This window comes from Leishmania panamensis, assembly GCF_000755165.1.
Source record: "Leishmania panamensis strain MHOM/PA/94/PSC-1 chromosome 20 sequence".
NCBI classification, from domain to species: Eukaryota; Euglenozoa; class Kinetoplastea; order Trypanosomatida; family Trypanosomatidae; genus Leishmania; species Leishmania panamensis.
The window spans coordinates 2,063,331-2,079,527 of record NC_025866.1 but is presented as its reverse complement, the minus strand read 5'-3'; the positions used below and the strand labels follow the sequence as shown (position 1 = coordinate 2,079,527).

The window sequence follows — 16,197 nt, the reverse complement described above, 5'->3', positions numbered from 1 at the left end:
GAGAGAGAAAAGGGCAGAGCCTAAAATGAAATGAAGTTAGACAAGACAGTAAATTGAAGAGTGAAGCAAAGAAGAAGAGATGGATCCAGAGGAAGTACCAGCACAGCCATACGAACAGGGACGGAGCGGACAAGTGAGAAGGATGAGGAAGAGAACGGAGATACAAGATGAAGTAAGCGCGCACGGCTAAAAATCAACTCACCACAAAGCAGCACTATGTATAGAGCAGAGAGAAGAACTTTCTGTGTGTCTGTGCTCGCTTGCTTGTTTTGCACAGTGAGTAGTATGAGCTAAAAAATGGGAAGAGGAGCGTGATCAGGTCATGCTATAGACCGACAAACATATACACAAACGAAGAGAGAGAGAGACAGGTACCTCTACAAAAAGTCGGCTGTGTGTTCAGAGTATGCGCCGATGGGCGTGTATGTTTGCTAGCTTGTGCAAGTGTCTCTCAACCAAGCGTCCACACACACACACACACCAAAGAGAGAGTTTGGGAGAGGGGGAGGAGGAAGAGCAGTAGTATTGATCCTCACCCAAGAGGAAGAAAGCGAGAAAGAGCAAATGACTGGAGAAGAGTGATGAAAACACTGAATAAAACGCAGGTGAGGACAAGAAGAGACTCGAATGGGGAGAAAATGCCTATGATGGGCAGCGATTCAGTTGTGTAAGGGAGGGAAAGAGACTAAGCACCTCTACCGCAACAGAAAAGAGGGATGAAAAGATTCCCCCCGCCACACACACACGCACACACACAAACACCAATGGGGATGCACACCCAAATGCAGAGTGTTCGTGTGTGTGTGAGTCAGTGAGCGGATGAATGGCTACTGGTGGTAGTGATGGGAGATCACCTTGCCTCGACCGTTTCTCGGGATGGTAGAAGATGGGTACTCACACCCACCCACCGACACACACACACAGCGACACCCTTTCTCTCCCCCGTTGCCTCGCCTTTCGCCTTTCACTGGAGCCTCGTTGGGGTTTATTTACGCCAGCAAAAAACTATTGCTGTCTGCACGATGCACCTCTTCCTACGTTATTTGCAAGTGTATAAACAGTAAAGAAAAAGAGCCAGGGAGCCTCGCAGTAATGTCGCGACGGGCAGACGAAGACGAATTGGGCGGCCTTTGCCGGCGTGTATGCGCTGAGACGTATGGGTGTTTATACGCTAAAAAAAAGAGAGATCCCGCCCTTGTAAAGACGGCCGAGTATTGGGGTTCACGTCGAGGTGTGAGTGAGAGCGGCGCGTGAGCAGACTGCTTGTTTGCTTCTCGTGGAGCGTGCCTAAACGCCAAGTAGTCCGCGGTGTTATTTTTTTTCCCGTGCTTCCTTCGTTGTATAAAACGGGTATATGCTGGCAGAGGTGCACGTTTGGCGAGAGGGGGAAGGGGGAGGGGGGGGGGGAGGGAAGCGCGTGCGAGCGTGCGTCAGTGATGGGGTGCAGGCACGCATTAGGGTATGCGTGTGTGTGTGTGTGTGTGTGAGGGTGGGGAGAATGCCCACACACACAGAGTAGAGCACCGAAAAAAAAAGAGAAAGGCAGGGGAAATGGAGGGGGAGGAGGAGAGAGTGAAATAGTGGAAGAGTTGGCACTTTGGCGAGAGATAAGTGGAGTAAGAAGACGCACACACACACACACACAAAGGAGGTTGCTCCATCGCGCCTCCTCTTCCGCAGCGTTCTAACTATCACGTCTCATGGCCTTTTTCGAGAAGCTGAATTGCACTACATTGCGTCACGGCTATCTCGCCCGTCCTCCCCCCTCGCTCGGCTTCGCACTTCCTCGGAGACTGCACCATCGCGTGCTCTTTCCCTTTTCTACGCTTATGACAATGCCTGTGCATTGAGAGGAGGGGATGGGGACGGCCGAGTAGTATGGTGAGTAGCAAAGCTGGACTGTGGCAAGGAAGCCAAGGAGCGAAAATGGGAAGAAGAAGAGAGGGGTTGTGGGGGGTGGGGTGGGCCTTCACGACAACGCGGCACTCACAGAATGGGGATGTCGTTACCTCGGCAGTCTCAAAGACGTTATGAAGAAGAGAACACACAAGGCAACCTCAATGTCCACGTCCTTCTCTCTTTACCTTGCGTCTCGTAGCTGCGTTGCCCTTCAACGTCCTCGTGCGTGCTGCAGACGAAGGAAGCGGCACTGCCATGGCAGAGAAAGAGAGGAAGAGTGGCGGTGTGTGGTACTATGAGTGGAGGATGCTGGCGGACTGCGCGTACCAGTCTGGCGAATAAAGTGAGCTGGGCAACAAACGAAGGACTGGATGTGCATGGGCAGATGCGAATAAGAGGGGGGGGGGAAGAGCGAAGGAAGGAACAGCTAAAAGGCAGAGAGGGAGAGGGCGATGATCACTTGAGCATCGGGGTACATGCTGGCCCTCACGCAAAGGAGAGCAACAACGACTACAAGTGAGACGCCGTAGTGCTGCGCTTTTTTCCCCATTTGGCGCCGCTTTTTCATCTATTTGCCTCTTCCACATCGTGTCGTTTATTGTGGCCCTCCTAATGCCGTCGTCGTTGTTCTTGACCTTGGCCCTCCACCACGTGACCTCCCCCCGCTATCCCTCTCCCTCCCTCCCTCCACACACACACACACACAAGGCATGGAGACTCCCCCTACCCAACCCACCCCCTTGCAGCTGCAATGACAGCAGTGAGAGAGAATCAAGGACAACCTTGAAAAGAAAAAACAACAGCAACGAGGAAAGGAGAAACCGCCGCGCAACACTAAACACAAAAGTGAGGGAAGATACCCAACGGCAGGAACGCAAAAGAGAAAGCGATAAAGAAAGGAGTAGGGCGCAAGAGGGGTGGAAAATGGGGCTGGAAGACTGAACGGCTACCACCTGCCTTCCTTTCCACAGACGGATGGCGTCCGCTGCTGCTGCTGCGAAGTGTGCTAATCAGAAACGAAGACACACGCGAAGGGGCCTCAGTTGTAGGCCATGCGTGCACTCTCCCCTTCTGTTCAAGCCTTTTCCGGCTGACAGTCGACGCAGTGGAAAAAAAGTAAAGCAACAGAGAGAGAGAGCGAAAGAGGGGGAAGGGTGGGTGAAGCGTTACGAGGCCAGTGGGGCGTAGGTCGATGCAAAGATGTCTAAGTAATACTTGTAGAGCAGTTCCTGAAGCAGACGAGAGACCATCCGCGTCACAGACACACGCGCACACGCCTTTTCTGGCATTCAGCACATCGCACTGGCGCCGCATCATTCAATGTGAGTTCCTTCTCCTCTTCCACTTCTCAATCACCTCCTGCACCGGCAATTTTGCTTCGCATGTGGTGTTTCCGAGAGGAGGCATACCGCTTACGCTGGGTTGCGATAGCGCATCTGCGGAGGCAACGTGCATCGCTGTTTATGCACTCCGGGTGGAGGAGGTCGTAGTGGTAGGGTAGGGAGAAGACGACCGATGCGCGGGAGGGAGCTTTTATTCTCTTTTCGATTAAGTCCTGGTAAGCGAGCGAGCGAGAGAGAGAGAGAACGACACCGAGACAGGCAGGCAGACGTGGGAAGGGGGAAAGGCCACAGGCGTACCCCCGCGAAAGGGAAATCACAACGTATAAACAACACATACAGAAGCACCAAACGTACAAAGGAGAAGAAAAAACAGCGGAGGGGGGAGGGAAGACACCGACAACAGTAGAGCTGCCACACAGCCACACAGGCGCCTACAGAACGAACAAGGACGCGCGCAAAACAGCACTGACGCCGGCATACCCCCTGAAAGTGGCGTCGTGGTGAGTCGCCACACATTCATCTTACTCGCTCATCACTGTGCTGTTGCACTTGGCGTCTCTTTCTTGACTTGACGTGGCCGGGCCACTTTGCGCGGCGCTTGCGGAGCATCAAAGTGGTCAGGCTGCGCAGCACCGCTGTTGTCGGCATCGATCGACTTTGACACCACGTTCCATTGCCTCCGCTGCGGCGCCTCGTCAGGGAGCGAGAGGCGAAAGCGACGCGGTCGTGTACTGGTGCGTCGAGCAACCTCGCTGCACGACGCCATCAGCTCGTCACTCAGCGCCGCTGTCCGATGCGCCTCACGATGATAGCGTTGATTGCTGCTGCTGCCCGCCTCTGCTGTGGAGAAGGCCTCGCCGAGAGCAGCAATGGCAGATTCGATGAGGGAGGCCGTCGTTGCAGCTCTGCCACGGTGCTTACCCGCCCCATGCGTCGTTGTATCCGATGCGCCGCGCGCGCCACGCAGCTCTGTGGCAAACGTGGCCGCGTTGTCTGCCGTGTGGGCAGGCCCGCTGCCATTGCCACGACCGATGTCGTCATCATCGACGTCATACTCGGCTGCCAGTTTCGCTGCACTCTCCTCCTCTGCTGTGGCAGCATGCCCAAACGGCATATGAACGTGATGCATCAGTTGCCTGTACTTGACCTGGTGAGGGGCGGAGGCCTTCTTGTTACCGCTGTCGCTGCCTTCGACAGCGTCGGCGCCGGTCCTCATCATTGGCGGCGTCGTCTGCAGCACGTCGTCCTCTCGTAGATGAGGCGACGGAGGACGCCGTGGGTACTTGGTAAGGACAGTGGGGTGCATCTGGGATGGCGTCAGCCGCAGCGAGTCCACTTTCTCCACTTCGGATGCCGCTGTCGCCGCCACATTGTGTGCCGCCGCTTCCGCGGCGCCTGGGAAGTACAGGGCCGCGTTCGGGTCGATGTATCCCTTTGGCAGCGCTGAGTCCCTCGTCAGTGTGAAAAAATCGGTCCATGATGGGGATATGCTCTTGGCCGCAGATGATGCGGTGGCGGCAGCAGCGGAACTCAGCTGTGAGAGACTTGCCAGTACAGGTGTGAAGGGCTTTTGCTCTTTGATGCTGGTGTTGCCTCTCCGCTGACGGCAGACAAACTCGAAATATCGACCTAGCAAGGCCTCCCGCACTGTTGAGGCGGCTGCCGTGGCATCTGAAGTTGCACCCCTACGAACAGAGGTCGGCGAGTGCGCGAAGAGCTCGCGTGACAAGGCGCCGGCGAGGTGTGGCGCCGGGATCTGCGGAGATGTACCATCTGCCACATTTTCTGGCATTGACAGTCGCGACATGCGGTCTTTCCACATGCGCTCAACCACGTGCACATCAACGGCCGTCATGGTGGCTAAAGACGGTCGCGAGGCTTCGGCCACTGCGCTTCCAGACCCGGTTAGCCATGCAGCAGCACGTGGTGTACCCACCTGGTTGCCGCACAGCGTCACAGGGATAGCACCAGCTTTTTCTGCCTCTTCAATGTGCGCGACACGGCGTATTTCATGGAGCAGCCGCCACTCCATCGCCGCCGTCGCGGCCGCCTGCACCTCTGGACTCGCGGAGTCGTACACACACGCGAACACCGGGCGAAGAAAGCTGCGCTGTGCAGCCGAGGACGGTAGCAGCGCTGTGCGCGCGGCAGGAAGCCACCACACCGGCCGTGTGCTTGACGCCGTTACGTGAGAGGGCAGGAGCGCGCCGTTGCGAGCGACATCCCAGCGCGCAGCGAGATCAGGATGTGTCTTGTCGAGCGTCTCTCTGACCTCCACCCGAGAGGTTGCCAAGGCTGCTGCCGAGTTGCTGGCAGAAGCTTCGCCTGATGTGCTGCTGCTGCCACCACAGTGCGGGCAAGCTGCCCGGCCGCGAGCTACGCGGGCTTGCACAGTGCACTGGTACCGCTTTTGGCAGCGAGAGCATCTCCACACCACCAGCGTCGTCGCTTCGTCACAGGAGATCTGCTGTGCAGCGACGTCGTTCAGCTCTGGCACCCAATCATCCAGGACGTCAGGACGTACGACTGCCAGACGAAGCGAATGCACAGGGCGGGTGGCCGCCGATGGTGCTGTGGCCCCACCATCAGCCGTATTAGCGTCCGTTGTCGAGCAACGGCGCACAGGGCTGGTGGTGTCTGCCTGTGCGTCAAGCTTCCCCGTCCTCCGTGGTTGCAACAAGGCGCGCCCCGCTGCCGACGCTGCTGCTGCCCCGGTGTCGAACGACCATCGCGTGCGCCGCATAAGTCCAACGATACGTTCCCTTTCCCCTTAGGATGTGGGCAGCGTCTGTTTAGTCAAACGGCGCTACACACGCGTTGCGCTTCGCTACTACAGACGCTTTCAGTGTTCGGGCCAACGCAACACCGTCTGAAGGTCCCTCTATGCCCCTTTCTCTTCGGCATGTGCGTGCGTGATGTGTGTGCAGGAGTGCGACGGATGGTCAGCGCGGCGCCGAGATGCGGGCGCGGGAGTGCGGAAGACAAGGAGAAAAAACACACAGGATGAGAGCGAGGGAGAGAGGGAGATATGAAGGGAGGAAGAGCCAGCGGGAAAGCTGGAGGCCATGGGCACACAGGCGAGCAGTACGCGTGAAATTAGAGGACGAGAAAGAGAGAGGTGATCGGCGGGAGTTCCTCGCGGGCCCTTGCGTGTCGGGCATGACACCAAATCCGTGCGCTGTCATCGACTAGCCTGCACATCCACATAGCAGAATCCTCATCCTTTTCTTCTTGCCGCGACTTCTGGTGCAGCCGACGGAGGCGCTTCTCGTTTCCCTTACCTCTCACTAGCCACTCTGCACTGATGTGGGAAAGTCCTGCGCGGAGGGAAAGAGGGATGCACATTGCATGCAGACGCGCGTTTGCAAGCAAAGCACTCTTCCCTAACACCAAGCACCCGCGCGAGTGTCACCACATACTCACTTAACTCGGCACAGTTCTTTTTGTTTTCGTGTTGCATCGCTGCTTTCGCTTGAGCTGTTGTGTGTGTGTGTGTGGCAGGAATGTTACGATGATGGTGTTGGCAGGGGGTCACCCAGAGACATCAGCGCCCACGCCCACATACGGACGTCTTATGTGGACGTACGGTCTGCCAGGATGGAAAGAGAGTGTGTGAGGGAGAAAGCGAACCACAGAGGAGGTGAGAGGTAAACATGACCCACGCACAGAAATATAAGCCGAGAGGCGAGAGGGCAGAGTACAACAAACAAGCCAAAGAAAAACACAGCTGCTTGATATCACCACCCCCACGCCCCCACGCCCAGAGAGAGAGAGAAGCCTTGCCACCCTCTCTGCTGCGCTTACTTGCACCTTTGTGTCTCGCTGGCTACTTCTTCGCCTCAACTCTTTCTTCCTTACCAGTGCTGGTGCAACTCACCTCGCCTTCGTTTTCTTTGCCTCCTTTCCGTGGTTTTATTGCCCACCCGATTTACAGGGGTGATTGGGCACAGGGACGCGGGGCAGAGAGACAACTTTCACCCCACACGCCTGCACGCACCTGAATGATTCAGTACCGCCAGGGCACCATCTTTTTTGCGTTACTTTTCGAGGGCGCCCTCGATCCCGTAGCGCGCGTGCCGCTGTTGCGGTGCTTCTGCGAGCTAGCGTGCCATCCACGTGAGCTGCTCGATGCAAATGCCTGCTGGGACTTCTTTTTCTTTCCGGCTTTACAATTCAGTCGCTGCCGCTGCGCGTCCTTGATGCAGTCAATGTCATTCATGAAGGCGTCTTGCTGGGCCTTGAAGAACTCGAACGGTGCCGCAGTGCCGTCACTGTTGACCTGCTCGCCTGGCGCGATCGCAGTCGTACGGAGAGCGGGCATACCGTCATCGCCAACTACGAATGCTTCTGCGCGGCGTCGCTTCAGGGGGGAGCCCGTAGCGGAGGCCAGCACTGCTCTCGGGAAGCGCGCTGACATTCTGAAAAATCCGGTGCTATGCAACGGCGCTGCGTCAGGGCCGCTGGTGTTGCCGTCGTCGCTCTCCACAGCGGTGCGTGCATCGGTTTGCTCGTCCTCGTCGTCATCATCACGGCGGCGCACACGGCCAGCGACGCGCTCGTGCGGGTTTGTGGGCTGTCGCTTCCCAACGTTTTGACTGGTGCCCTCGCGGGGACCGCCAAGTGGCAATGCAGAAGCGCCAGCTTCGGAGGAGGATGTCAGCTTCGCGTAGTCGAGCTGCAACCGGCACTCAGAGACAACCACTTTCTTCTTGGGCATCAGAGTGCATGGCTGCACCGCAGTCTGTGATGCCGCCCTTTTCAGCTCTGCCAAGCCGCTTGTCACCATCCCTAGCGGTGCGAAGCCGGCGAACTCGCGCCGCTGCTCGGGAGTTGTGACAGACTCAAGAAGAATGTAATAGCGGCAGGCTTGCGTGTTTGGCATGCCGAGATTGCCGTACAGGAGCGTGCCCGCTTTCAGTGAGGACATGGTGGTTGCAATGCTCTGTCCACGCGCGGCTGTGTCGGCTGGCAGCGTCACTGGCTCATCTGGGATGAAGCCGCCAAAGATTGACTTGGTGGTGCTGCTGCCGATTTCTATCACAGACGTCTTGTCGATGCGAACGACCGCGGAGTTGCTAAGCGGCAACAGACCAGCCGCCTTGGCATTATCGGTCGTTGTGTAGGCGACCTCAGACTCTGTGAGGTGCACAGCAGCAAGCAACTCCGCTGGCAAAGGCAACTGCCCTGAGCACATAAAGAACAAATTCGCCACGGTGCGCGGACGCTGGGCTAAAAGGGGAATAAAGAAGCTCACCGGCAGCTCCTTGAGAGTGTGGGGAAAGAGCAACGAGAGCTCAACTTGCATTGCCGATGGAGGGATCCTGCAGGGGGTCGTATCTGTAGTATTTGCAATGTTAGGTGGCGTGCGTGTGGCAAGAGGCAGGCCATGGATGCGCGTGAGGGCAGATAGCAGAAAGTGAGGGGCGGGCGGGGGGGGGGGGTAAAAGAACATCGCGGCGGTTTGAGACAGCAGTCCACATATGCACCGATACACATGTTGTCATACGCGCTCTCCCCTTGCACCATCAGCACAGTCTCTCCTCTCTCTCTCTCCCTTCCCCCTCTTGCTGTAGTCGATGTGGGGGCGGGGGGTCTCTTTATTTCCTTCTCTAGCATCACTCGCTGCGCGCGTGCGTATGCGCCTCTTTTTCGCTACCGCAGTGCTGGTTGCGCGTGGAGAGAACGGCGGCGCTGCCCTCAAGGAAAAAAAAACGAGAGAGAGAGGGAGGAGGGGGATGGGGTTACGAGGAGCACGACAGACTTGTGATGCCCACAGCAGCACCAACATTTTGGAAACGCTTCGCTACTGATGTTACCGCTGTTGTCGTTGTGCATCGCTTTAGTCCACCAAGCATACAGTTTTATATTCAGCACACCGCATGCCCCCAACGAGTCAAACACACATGCCCACGGACGCACACTGCATCACTGCTCGAGACGGCGTTTGCGCGGCGCAGGCGACGCATCTTCGCCGTCGTCACTCTTAACATACTCGTCTTGATCGTTGCCATCGTCGTGCTCTTCGTCATCATCTTCCTCGGAGCCTAAGCACGACGCGTCCTCGCCGCTTCCACTGTCATCGTTCTCCTCGTCCTCTTCCCCACTCTCTTGTGCGGAAGCCGCAGCAGACAAATCGTCGCTCATGCCCTCTACATTCACGTCTTGACCGTCGTCGTCGCTCGAACAACTTACGGCGTCGGCGGCGTTGTTCTCCTCCTGGCTATCGTTGGTGCTCTCCTCGTTCCCTTCGCCCTCCTCACTGTCTTTGTCGACTCGATGGCGTACCTGTGCGTCTTCCAGCAGCACCGCCGCCTCGTTCTGCAGCAGCTGCCTCATGTAGTGTTCATTGAGACGCCACTGCCCGTGACAGGCCGCGGCGGCCATACGGACCTGTGGCATCGCACTACCGTCTTCTTCGTCCCGCACTGCCTGCAAGGTAGTGAGAGCAGCGCTTTCCTCTCCGTGGCGGAGTGCCGCAATTGTATGCTGAAGCTCGCGACGGTGGCGTCGATTCCCCCGCAGCAGCTTCAGCACGGCCGAGGCCAAGGCGTAGTACGACTTCGTCTTCGACGCGTGCGGCTCGACAGCACGAATAAGCAAGTCCACAGCACACAAAGTCGCGGGAAAGGTGCTCTTGTCAAGCTGCTCAAGGACGAGAAAGAGGTTGCGGTGGGCGTAGGCAGGAACGTCCTCCTCATGAGTGAGCAGCTGAATCATCGCTCTGATGAGGTACGACTCGAACTGCAACGGGACGGCAGAGAGGGTGCCAGGCGCGGCATCGGCAGCAGTGGAGGCGGCTGACAGCGACTCATTCGATTGCTCCGCCGACGACACGAGTCCTCGCGCCATTGCCAAACTCAGCAAGGACACCGGAGTGGCGCGTTCGCTGCTGTTCGCGTCATTGGCGTTGGTGAGACGAGCGTTTGGCAGCTGAAGAAAACCCTCAAAGACAGCACTAGTTACAGTGCGGAGGCCGCCGCTGTTGACAGCAGCTCTGCCTCCGTGCGTTGCAGCGTCCGCGTCACATACGGCGTTTTTGCTGGGCGCCGCTGCTGCCTCTGTGAGGGCGTTCTTGTCGCCGAGCACTTGAGCCCCGCCCCCGACGGCGGCAGTGGCTTCACTACCAGGCTTTGCGCGGAAGGACAGCGCCTGAATGTACTTAAGCAGGAATGGCGACAGACGCGCAGCTGCGTCCAGGCGCTGATAATGGGCACTGAGGGCGGGTATCTGCAGGAGGTGCTGCAGCACGCACCCGAGGCGTTTGCACTCGTCATCCGTGAAGCCCACAAAGTAGGTAAAGGCCGCCGCGACAAACGTCAAGGCGAGGTCGATGGCACGACAGCGCAGCGACCACCGTGTCTGCTTAGCCTCGTCCTGCCCTGCCGCTGCTGCGGGCTCGGCCGCCGACGTTGCTTCCTCGAAGAGCCACGTGAAAAAGGCGGCCACCGTTGCCGCTTCACGGAGGTTCAGCACGGCGCGGGGCAGGAGGTATGACCCAGCCAGCTCCACGAGACGGTCATCCGCTTCAGACGCGAGCGCTGCCGTGGAAGGAATGAGCTCGCGCTGAATCAGCTCTAGAAGCGCCACACGGGCCGCAGTGGAGGAGTTGTGTTGGAGCTTGTGCATGGACTCCTCCGTATCTATGTTTTTCGCCTCGGCGTTCAACCACGTCACGATCGATGCTGCACGACGTCCACTCACCGTGCCGGAAGACTTGTTGTCCCTCAAGCTCTGGCTCGTCAGGCTTCGTGCCCGCTCCATGCACTGGCGCCATTCGCACCGAGCGGCGTCGTAGGGATCCGGCGTGTACTCAAAGTGCGCGGCAGTGAAGTACTGCAGAAGCTGTGCAATCGGGGGCAGCGCGGGCTTGTCGACAGCTGCCACGACCCTCGAGAAGGTGGGTGCCGGTATACTGTAGACCGCGTCTGACGGCACGGCACCGCCGTTGCTGGTGGAAGCCGACGCCCACTCGAACTTGCGGCGCTGCTGCGCTTCTATGAGCGACGCCATGTGAGGAAGGGCTACTTGATGAATGCAGATGCACAGGCGTTCCAGCACCGGACGCTCAGTAGGCGGAGGTGACAGTTCTTCGAGCGCTACCAGCATGTCATTGATTGTGTTGTAGCGTCCCGCTGAGGACAGGAGGATCAACTCTGCGCCGCCGTCGAAGTCACGCTGCAGCTCGTAGATGCGGCTTTGAAGGCGGCACAGGTGAAGGAGTGTCTGTTGACCGAGGGTGAGACGATGCTCCGAAGGGGCAGCGCTGGCAGGCTGCTTCTCGTTCTCCTCATCGTCCTCGCCCTCTTTTTCACCCTGAATCGGCACCAGGCACGGCTGCTGCAAGGCAGTCAGTAGTGCCTGCCGGGCCCCGACAAAGACGTCCACTGGCGACAGCAGCAGCTGTGGACTGCTCGCCGTGTCTTTCCAGTACCGAACTCGAAAGGACGTCATGGCACCTCTACCAAAGAAGGAGGTGGTGGAAGGCGTGTAGGCCAGTGCCTTGAGCTGTGCAGGGTTATACTTCTCCTCGTGCTCCAGCGTGCGATGCGTCATCACGGCGAGGAGGGCCTTACAGAGCTCCGTACCGAGCAGTATCTCGTCACTACTGTCACTGCGTAAGGCGAGCTCGACGCGCCGCACCAGTAGCACGCCATCCACTGCGTCGAGGTTATCCCGCCACAGAGTTGCAACAAAGACTGCCAGGATCGCCACACGGCTCTCCCCGTTGGCTTCTGTGATCTTCTCTTCCGCCGCGTAGCGAGCCATCAACACGAGACCTTGCTGCACAACAAGCATTAGTACCGCACCGGGCAATCCGCGCAGGAGACGGGTGTGGACATCGAGGAAGTTATTGTTGTAGCCGACGGCTTGTATGAACAGTCGATGGGCGACGAGTAGCGGCTCCGCATATAAGATGGGGCGCAGCAGCGCGCGATACTCGTCCAGGTTTTCAGCGTTGAGACGCTTTAGAGACTGGGACAGGAGTGCTTCCCGTTCTGTGCGCAGCAGCGCATCGTGCGGGTGCACCAATGGAAGCGGAGGCCACCCATGCACTGCCTCCTCCTGCTGCTGCTGCTGCTGCTGCTTCGTTCGGTACGCGGTCACAAACTTCACGGAGGGCAGCAGCGCCTGGAGCCAGTCGATCATGTGCAACGGCATGGCAGCGTTCTCGCCGTACGGCACCACCACGTGCGTCTGTGCGTCGGGGGTGCTGAAGCGGGCAAAGAGTCGCAGGATATCCTCCATCACATCGTAAACCATCGGCGCAGGCGGCAACACGCGAATGCATGGCATGACGAAGACGACAAGCAGCTGCTCTGCCAGGGCGAAGACTGCATTCGGAGTCGGCGGTGCAACGCCGCAGTTCGAGAATGTGGTGGTTGCCGCTGACGCTAGTACTGCTGCTGTTGCTGCTGCGGCGGTGGTTCGACACATCCAGGATAGTCGTGCCAGGATGCTGACGAGCAGCGACTGGTTCGCCATGTAGCTCTGTATCACTGACAAGATGGGCACGAAAGAAGAGAGAACGCGGAAGACCTCATCCCGCAGCTGCATCACTGTAGGAACTTCGACTTGACCCGCCTGTTGCGGCTGGTCGGCAACTTCCCACCGTTGCAGCCACCGACGCAGCAGGGTCGTCACGTAGTAGGCAACACTAATGTGCTGCGGATACGCGCGGCGCGGGAGCAGGAGCACGTTCACGCTCAGTGCGTCAATGCTGGCGTCCCATGTTCTGGCCACGCGAGGCGTTCTCGGCTTGGCGAGGTGGCGCATACCATCTGCAGCCAGGGCGCATTGCCCTGAAACAAGGATATCGCGCACCAAGCAGCATGGCGACAGGAGTAAGTCTGGGACACCGCTACTCCCGTTCGAATACCCGGCAGCCGAGTTGGTGCCTGAGGCAGCAGCCGTTGAAGAGAACGACGTTACAGAGCTCTGCGTGACACCCGTTGGCACGGCAGTGGTGTTGCTGCCACTTCCTCCTCCAATGGCAGCTGTGGAGGTCCTGTTTTGTGTTGCTGTGGCGGCTACCGACGCTTCCGCTACGGTGAGGTGATGGCGCCAATTGAGCAGCAGTGGATCGGGGTGCACAAGGCGCAGAAATCGACGTGTGTGCAGCTCTCCGCGCGAAGGAATCGCTGACGACGATGAATGCGGTAGCAATCCCTGTTGCTGCTGTTGTTGGCCATAGCCGCCCCCGCTGCGACGCATGCCGCGAAAGCGTGGACCCTTAGACCTGCCGCTGCCACCACCGTCAGCGCTGCCGTCGTGCGCGCACAGCTCTGTAAAAGGCAAGTCTATAATAAGCTCGGCATGGGTCTGCTCAACGTACTGCTGAACTGCAGCGGTATACCGCGCCAGCGCCGAGCTTGGCAGTGCAGGTGGTGGCGTCTCGGGGCCGCCAAATGGGTTTAGTGGACACTCCGCAAAGTGGTACATCAATACTGTCAAGTCCCACCCAGCCACGCCACAGTACAGCGCGGCCAGCGCCAGCATCCGCGTGTGCTCTACCTGCTGCGCTACGCTTCGGCCGACGCGCAGCTGTGCCGTGGCAACGGCGAACAGGTGAGCCTTCTGCAGCTCCAGAATGCGTGTGTAGGCGAGGAGCTGGCCGAACGGCGCGTAGTGCCTCAGCCGCCACTCGGCCTCACTCATGAGTGACTCGCCAGCCACTGACGGTGTCGCGGTTGCCCCGACAGTGATGAGCGTCGACGTGCGGCGTGGCTGCCCGTAGGCTGTCTCCATTTCCAGCACAGCCGCTTCCTCATCACGCTTGCCACGCGCACCGACTGCAGTGCCAGCGGCTACGACACTTGCCTCACCCGCGCTCGACACGGGGGCGGTGCCGCGAGTGTGCGGCAACACGTAAAGCGCTGAGAGAACGGCGCATAGCGCGGTCGTTACCAAGTGACCATGCGGTGTGCCCGTCCCGAGCAGCAGCGTGAGACGGTCACCGTAGGCGCGAAGCAAGTCAATACACTGCTGCCATTGATGAGATGGACTAGCAGGACTGTTGCCATGAACTATGCCACGGGCATCGTAGCGAGCTAGTCGATGCGCCACATCGTCCGCCATGCACCCTGCTGGAATGCACCGAGTAAACACCGACCAGCTGCGAGCAAACTCGCTGAGTACGTCGACGAGCAGGAATGTCACTGTCGGGGCCTGCGTCAGCATATGGGGAACAAACGACTTGAAGAGAAGCGCGGCTCGGCGAAATCGCGTGCGAGCAATCGTGTCGCGGAGTAGGTCAGCCGAGACATGCGACCACGCCTGAAGTGCGGCCGTTTCACTTGCGGCGGTCGACTGGTGCATTATCGTGCCCACAGTACCGACTCCGTCGTCGACGTCGTCGTCTTCGTCGGACAGTACTGGGGCGATGGCGAGGCGCTTGCGGCACTCGTCACCACAGCTGGCGAAGAAGCGCGCGTACGCGGTTGTGTCCTTAGGCGTATGGGACGACAGCTGCTGCAGGTACACATAGAGAAACGTGAACCAGAGGTGGTGCAGATTTAGCTGCTGCTGCAACAGCAGCAGCTGTGGTGCTATGGTTGCCATCGGGGAGGAGGGCGGCCCCAGCACACTCGGAGCCGCGCGTGAGGCAATCGGTGACGGCAGGGAGATGAACGAAGAAGAGTGCACGGAGGACGATAGGGCAAAGATACCGGCAGCCACCGACTTGGAGGCCTGCGCGACACCCCATGGCAGCTGCGGCGGCACCGCTGTATTTGCCGTCGCCGCGTAAGCAGCACCAGTCCCAGCTGTTGGGGTGGTCGTGGCCGCCGCCATCTGGGCGACAGCCATCTGCGCACTCAGATGTATCGCCGCACACACCAAGAGGTAGAGGCGCTCCACCTCGACAGCAGCCGCTGCAGCGGTAGGCGAGGTTGTCGCCGAGTCTAACACACCCTTCTGTGCCTCCGGCACGATCTGCGAAGCTGTGGCTTGCTCGGTGCCATGGGGGTGAAGGAGAAGGTGCGACACGACTTCTTGCATAACACCCAACGAAATCACATTCATGGAGGATGTGCCAGGGTCTGTGCAGGCGGTGCGGAGGAGCTGGAGAAGCGCCTGTGTAACAGCCCTCTGCAGGCTATGGGCACAGCGTACATGCTCGGTAGCACCACCGCTGATCCCTGCACGGGCATCAGCAGGAGTCGACGATGGCGGCGGCGTGAGCTGCAGTACCTTCCAAAGCGCGGGCCAGACGACGTCACGGTAGAGTGACTCTGCCGTCACGTCAGAAGACTTCGACGCGTGAGTCGCCATGATGATCGCCAAAAAGAGGTAGAAGAAGAAGCGAAAATAAGGCGGTAATGATGCACAAGCGAGGGGGCAGAGAACAGCAGGCAAGAGAGGGGGTTTTCCTTCCGTTGCGACGACAACTCACCAGCAGTTCCCTCGCTTGCCCGTTTTTTTATTTCTCTCTGGTCCTTAGCGAGGGAATCAACAACACCAGACTGAGCTGATAAGAGGTAGCGAGCCACACGTTAGGCTGGTGCGTGTTCGGTAACAGCAGAAAGAGATGCTGCTGCGTAACTTCGGGCGACACAGCGCACTGGCTCAAGGCCGCAGTGCGACAGCCGACGCGAAAAGGAATCAATCAAGCGAGAGTGAGCTGCGCGTGAATCTACTCGCCCGCAACGCTGGCCTTCTCTCCCTCTCTCGCCTTCGCCCTGCTTACAGGACGGACACCTTTCTTCCAATAATTCCCCTTGCGCTAGTGAGCGTCTCTGCGTGGATGCGTAGTTTGAATCTTCGGCCGGCAGTAGACCCCCGTTTACGCACTTAACAGCGTACGTGTGACGTGGACAGTAGCAGCGGCGAAGTGCACCGCCGCTGCCGCCTACTGAAGGGACTTGAATAATACCAACATTAAGCTCACACGCGTGGAGATGAGAGAGGGGGGGGGGGAGGGGAAAGGGGAGTGGAGGAAGGATGTGGCCATGAGCGC

The 16,197-nt window shown here is 58.7% G+C and overlaps 3 protein-coding genes across 3 annotated transcripts; all 3 read right to left on the bottom strand.

Annotated features, from left to right (window-relative positions):
* Window positions 1–3,774: 3,774 nt before the first annotated feature.
* LPMP_205130 (hypothetical protein) lies at window positions 3,775–5,985 on the bottom strand (the record flags this gene model as incomplete). Its single annotated transcript, XM_010700410.1, has 1 exon — window positions 3,775–5,985. One exon carries the CDS (start codon window positions 5,983–5,985, stop codon window positions 3,775–3,777), a length of 2,211 nt encoding a protein of 736 aa, XP_010698712.1.
* A 1,263-nt stretch (window positions 5,986–7,248) lies between these two features.
* On the bottom strand, window positions 7,249–8,694 carry CYP15 (cyclophilin 15, putative; the record flags this gene model as incomplete). Its single annotated transcript, XM_010700409.1, has 1 exon — window positions 7,249–8,694. The coding sequence occupies one exon, from the start codon at window positions 8,692–8,694 to the stop codon at window positions 7,249–7,251; it is 1,446 nt and encodes a 481-aa protein (XP_010698711.1).
* Window positions 8,695–9,167: 473 nt separating this feature from the next.
* LPMP_205110 (hypothetical protein) lies at window positions 9,168–15,512 on the bottom strand (the record flags this gene model as incomplete). The annotated part of the gene is made up of 1 exon (XM_010700408.1): window positions 9,168–15,512. The coding sequence occupies one exon, from the start codon at window positions 15,510–15,512 to the stop codon at window positions 9,168–9,170; it is 6,345 nt and encodes a 2,114-aa protein (XP_010698710.1).
* Window positions 15,513–16,197: the final 685 nt, after the last annotated feature.